Source organism: Fonticula alba (genome assembly GCF_000388065.1).
Source record: "Fonticula alba strain ATCC 38817 unplaced genomic scaffold supercont2.1, whole genome shotgun sequence".
Lineage (NCBI taxonomy): Eukaryota > Rotosphaerida > Fonticulaceae > Fonticula > Fonticula alba.
Window position 1 is genome coordinate 4,404,117 of NW_009242971.1, and position 5,424 is coordinate 4,409,540.

General features: G+C 61.9%; 3 protein-coding genes across 4 annotated transcripts in view; 2 read left to right on the forward strand and 1 right to left on the reverse strand.

Moving 5' to 3' along the window:
- Positions 1 to 720, forward strand: part of H696_00941 (hypothetical protein) — a gene marked incomplete at both ends in the record, with an annotated part of 1,840 nt that extends 1,120 nt beyond the window's left edge. Inside the window, one exon of the mRNA XM_009494829.1 lies at positions 35 to 720. Coding sequence (XP_009493104.1) covers positions 35 to 720 — 686 coding nt within the window. The remainder of the gene's footprint in view (positions 1 to 34) is intronic.
- Positions 721 to 796: 76 nt separating this feature from the next.
- On the reverse strand, positions 797 to 1,678 carry H696_00942. 2 transcript variants are annotated; one of them, XM_009494831.1, is made up of 3 exons: positions 1,510 to 1,678; positions 1,194 to 1,407; positions 797 to 1,107 (listed from the first exon to the last, which is right to left on the reverse strand). In XM_009494831.1, the coding sequence occupies exons 1-3, from the start codon at positions 1,639 to 1,641 to the stop codon at positions 866 to 868; spliced, it is 588 nt and encodes a 195-aa protein (XP_009493106.1). In that variant the 5' UTR covers positions 1,642 to 1,678; the 3' UTR covers positions 797 to 865. The 2 variants fall into 2 exon arrangements, with proteins under 2 accessions (XP_009493106.1, XP_009493105.1); XM_009494830.1 differs by having other exon boundaries at positions 1,194 to 1,678.
- A 2,110-nt stretch (positions 1,679 to 3,788) lies between these two features.
- On the forward strand, positions 3,789 to 5,313 carry H696_00943 (hypothetical protein). Its single transcript, XM_009494832.1, has 2 exons — positions 3,789 to 3,804; positions 3,940 to 5,313. The coding sequence occupies exon 2, from the start codon at positions 4,006 to 4,008 to the stop codon at positions 4,393 to 4,395; it is 390 nt and encodes a 129-aa protein (XP_009493107.1). The 5' UTR covers positions 3,789 to 3,804; positions 3,940 to 4,005; the 3' UTR covers positions 4,396 to 5,313.
- The last annotated feature ends 111 nt before the right edge of the window (positions 5,314 to 5,424 follow it).

The following is a 5,424-nucleotide window of genomic DNA, read 5'->3' on the forward strand; positions in this document are numbered from 1 at the left end:
CCCCCCCCCGCCGATCCAAGCCGCCGCCATCCAGACCGCGACTGGAGATTGGTATGCGTGAATGCGCCCCGTGCGGAGGTCGATCGCTGCTCAGATCCCACGACCCCTGGGACAGGCGTGCCAGCAGTCTGTCTCCCGGGACGCACGGTCCTGGACTTGTCGCTGGCGCGGGTTCTTTGGTTTGGTGCTCGAGGCCAGGGCATTCTCCACTCCACCGGTCGACCCTACTGGGTTCGGGCGTCGACGCTTCTGGTGGGCACCGGAGCCGATGAGCTCTTCGGCGGGTATACGCGCCATCGGCGAGCATTCGAGCGCGGTGGATCGACTGGTCTGGAAGCCGAGCTTCGCGCCGATTTGATTCGACTGCCGGGTCGGAACTTTGGTCGAGACGATCGAGCAGTCGGGGCCTGGGGCCGGCATCTCTCGGCGCCATTTGCCTGTGAGCGTTTGATGCGCGAGGTGGCCGGCTGGCCGGTGGCCTGCCGGGCGCCCTTCCATGAAGAGGACGAAGGGGAGGGAGGAAAAGAAAAAGCCAGGCCCCCCGCGCTTCTCCGGGCAGACAAACGGCCGATTCGAGAATTGTGTGACACGCTGATGCGTGAAAATGCCAACTCGTGCGACTTGACTCCTTCCGCTTCGGCCAATCGCCCGAAGCGAGCGATGCAGTTCGGCTCGCGCGTGGCCGATCCTCGGGAAAATGGTGCCGACCATGCCTTTTAAGTTTCGCGAAATGGAATGTGTTTGATTTTATGTTCATTGGAGTGGAGAGAGAGGGAGAGGGAGAGGGAGGGAGAGGGAGGGGGGGGGGGGGGGGGGGGGGATGGCAGAAGAGGAAGAAAGAGAGCGGAGGCACAGGGAGTGGCCCTCAGGGGAAAGCTTCATGGGCGCTGGAATTGTGCTTGTTGCTCCAAGAAGACGCGGCGGCCTCGGCCGGGAGGTCGGCATCCGAGTCATCGTCTTCTCCATCGGCGTCCTCGCCCGGGTGGGAGGTGGCATGGATTGTGCTCGCCTCCTCGGCCCGGTCAAGGTGCTCGTCAGTCTCAACATCAAAGAGGGGATCATTCAGACCAATCATGCTGGCCACGAAGTCGCTGGCCTTGATGACACCTAGCACGATAGCAAGCAGAGGGGATTGGTCAGTCGAGCAAGAAGGTGGAGGGGAGCAAGTCAAATGCCGAGCGGGGAAGACATACCACGCCAGGTTCGCTGGGCCAGCGACGCTAGGGGAGACTCATCCGGCGGACCAGCCGCCGGATCAGCAGTGTTCAAATGGGGCTGCGCAGGGAGGGGAGGAAGGCCCATCTCGGCACGCATACGGTTGGTCGAGTCCACGAATAGTTGGTTCAGCTCCGCATCCACCTCGGGGTCATCGGGGTCGGCGTCGGAATTGTCGAAAATCCACATTTCCTGCGCCCGAAGAGAAGTTAGATGCCATGCGGGCCATGCAGCTCCATGGGAGGCGAAATGGAGCGGAGAAGAGACCAGAGGAAGGGGCAGTGCCACACGTACCCGCCCATTGCCAGAGGTCACCTTGACCAAGCGTGTCCCATCGGGCCGGATCATGACCTGTCTCTCCCCCTGCGTCGAGGTGGAAGGCTCGCTGGGATTGGAGAGGGCCAGCTGGCCGTCGGAGTGGGTCATACTGTGAGCAGAAGAGGGCTTGAGTGGAGGGGATCGGGGGGGGGGGGGGGGGGGGGGGGGGGGGGGGGGGGGGGGGGGGGGGGGGAGAGAGAGGGAGGCACCCGGTGGGGGGAGGAGGATGAGGAAGAAGGAATCTGGGGGGCGGTTGCGGCGGACCGCCTGGTAGGTGGGATTTATTCGGGCGCCCTGGAGAGCGTGCCCCTCCCCAACTGCATGGGCAGGCGGGGGAGGGGGGGGTTCGCTCGAAGGCCCACACGGGGCGAAGAAGGTGGTCGGATGGTGTTGCGGGCCAGCCCTATCTCCATTCCCGATCGCTGGGGGATCGCCTGCCGGATTGGAAGTGTTATGTATCATGTGCTTCCTATATCACCACCCAGCGTCTTGACTGGGGATCTGGCACGTGTGCGCGTGATTGGTTGTGGCGGGTTTATTTGGTATTCAAGTGGCATTTTTCGCAGCTCAAACCCCGTCAGCACCGGTCGGAGGTCGCGCAAGTGACGTAAGAACAGCGGCGCGAGAGCCGTAGGAAGGAGGGAGGGGCGGAGGGGCGGAGGGGCAGAAAGAAGATTCCTGGCTTGCCTGGTCATAACAAGGAGTCAGGCCAGGAGCAAAGGCAAGGGCGGGGGGGGGGGTCACGAAGAAGATTCTACCGCGGTCGAGTGCTTTCCCGAGCGTGGGAGAACTCCTGGACCTTGGTTTGTGGGGCGCGCTGCGGGGGGATATTTATTTTTTATCCCCAATATTTGTTGTTTCTTCCCCCCAGGGGCTCTTGGGGGGGGGGGAGGGAAGAGGAAATGTGCTGCCAAGGCACTGGCCCCTCCCCCTGGCCCGGGGCTTCCTGGGAACGATTCGTCGTTTAGAGTTCGTGTGCCATCATCACATTTGCACCCGAGCATATGGCGGCTAACCTGGACGCGGGCGCTGGGCCTTCGCGAAGGTCCTAGCATTCCCACGTTCGAACGGTCCCTCGGTCCCTCCCCCGCCCCGTTCGTTCTCCATTTGGTGTTTGATCCACAGTACCTAGTTCGGGGCGGGGAGCGGCGGGACGGGTGGCCCCCTTCCCCCCCCCCCCCCGCCCCCCGCTGCTTTGCTGCCCATGACTGAGTCTTCCCGCCCTGCCCCCTGGCACCTCCCCACTGTGGGGATAACGCGAGTCGATCGGAGCTCAGCGGGCAACCAGCGACCCCCCGCCCCCCGTCCGCCCCTCCCCATCTCGCTCGCGTCCAGGTGCGGACCCCTGTTGTGTTGAGCAACCAGGTGTGTGTGCACCTCTTGCCGCCGGGCTCCCCGGTCAACAACCAGGGGACCTCCTGCTTTGGGCCCGGGCAACATGGCCCAGCTGAGCCGCCTCCAACAACTCCTTTCGGTATCTCCCTACATGAGGCGGAAGCGGCGGACGAACCTCCTATTCGCAGGCCTGGCAAGATTTGATCGGGGCTGCTGCTTGTTGGCCTTCTCGGGGAAGGAATGCCTGACGCTAGCCGCGGCCGAAGGCATGTGAACGCGATGTGTTGCTGCCTCTAGACGGCGGCGATTGCGCAATATTTTTTTCCTCCCCCTCCTGGGACGAGGGGTCCTTGCCTCACCTCCTGCCGCCCTCTGTCATCGATTGAGGCAGTGTGGGGGGGGGGGGGGGACAGAGAAACGTGTTCGACGCGGGGCGGAATGCCCCGCCGCATGTCTCCTCCCATCTCTCCGCGGCGCGCTGGCTGGCGTCTTCGTCCTCCTGGTGCCCTTACCCCCCGGGGCAGGTCTTGCATGGGAGGCTGGGTCCATTCTTGTCCTGCCTGGGGCAAGGGCTGTTTGGTTGTCCGCTTCGCCACCTCCCCCCTTGCCGCGCCGTGCAAGTTTTTGTCGAGGACGGAGAGGTGTGTGTGTGTATGTGTGTGTATGTGTGTGTATGTGTGTGTATGTGTGTATGTGTATGTATGTGTGTATATGTGTGTGTATGTGTGGGTGTGGGGGTGTGTAGGAGGGCGTGTGTTGGCACGCCCTCCTCAGGTGCGAGGAGGCCCCCCTGCCCCGGGGGGGGGGGAGGGGGAGGGGGAGGGGGGTGCGGTCATGGGCTTCGCCTTTCCTCACGATTCCTGGGGGTATATAAACGCCCGCCCCACGGCCCCATCTTCTCAACCTTCATCACCCAACATCAATCATTTGTATTGTGTATGTCCCTCCCTCCCTCCCTCCCTCCCTCCCCCCTCCCCCCTCCCCCCTCTCCCCTCTCCCCTCTCCCCTCTCCACAGCATCCCGTCTCCCAGTCCCCACCCATCCAAATCAAAGCCACTGACTCCTATTCAGATCCCAACTCTCAGCTAGTTCTTCGCTTTTTCCTCTCCCCCCTTTCTCCCTCCACCTTCAGCAACCATGTCGTCCACCCATACCGAGAAGGTCGTCTACAACCCCCCCCACCCCGTCACCGGGCACCCCCAGCAGAACTTCATTGTCTTCTGCAACCCCGGCTACGCGGCCAAGTACGCTAGCCAGTTCGACCCCAACACCCCGAAGCCGGCCTCCGGCAAGCGTGAGGAGATCCACCCCCGCCAGGTCCTCCAGACGGATGACATCTACTACCATCCCTCCGACTCGCGCACTCTGCAGCTCCCCTCCAAGAAGGAGCTGGCCGATGCCTTCGGCACTGAGAAGCGTGACGAGATCATCCAGACCATCCTGCGCAAGGGTCAGATCCAGCCGGTCGAGAGCGCCAATGAGGCGCGCGGCGGGAACACCAACTTCCGCCAGCCCTCCCACCACTAAATGCGCCATCATGGCCCTGGCCTTTGGTGTGCGTGTGTGCGTGTCCGTGTGTGTGCCCCCATGCCTTCCTCCGCGCCCCACTCTCCCCCATGTGCGAGTGTGCGTGAGGGCAAGAGCATATACACATGGAGCAGTCATGTGCTGATCCTCGGCCCTGTGTCACCCTAGGATACATGGGTCTAGCAGTTGATCGCACATACCACGACGTCATTCGTCCCCCCCCCCCCTCCTCGTTCTCGTTAGAACAATTGCTCTGGATGCGAGCGCTTTCTCTACCCCTCCTTTCTTGATGGAGACGAGAAGATAGCTCCCCACAACTCTGTGTACTCCTCCGAGCATCTGAAACTGGCACGCCCTTCCTCCTGCTGGGTTGTGCACCCCTCGTGGGTTTTTCAAGGTCCGACAAGGGCCTTTCCATGCGTCCATGCATGCCTCTCCTTCCTCCCCCACCCCCTTCCTCCATTCGAGCGACTGGGACTCTTCTCCCGAGTTCAGCTGCTGCTGCTGCGATCGCATGTGTGCATACATGTACACACGTATGCCTATTCTTCTGCATATGGCGTCGCTACACCGGCATGCGGTATGTCCGCTGCTTGGGAGAATGTGAGGCGAGCACCCCCCCCCCCCTCCTCCTCCAACTGCGACAGGGGAAGTGTTTGCGCCTTTTCGTGCAGAGAAACGCGCCTTTCTCCGCAGGGCGAAAGACACACCGCATACACACCTCTCTCTCTGTCAGCAGAAGGGGAGCTGCGATGGTGACTGCAATGTGCCAGCATCCCAAACCCCTTGGAGACATTTCTCTCCCTCCCTCTCTCCTCTCTCTACACACACATTCACACACACAAAATCCATGTAATCCTCCTACTCCCCTCTCCCACTCAACAATCCACAAATACATCCACACCCATAAGACGCCTTGTTGTTGATCCTCTCTCTTTTGCCACCACTTTCGGTCTTTCTTCCCCCCTGTCTGCCTTTTCCCCCCACCAGGCATTTCCCCGACTGTATATCATCCATGGGCTCTGATCT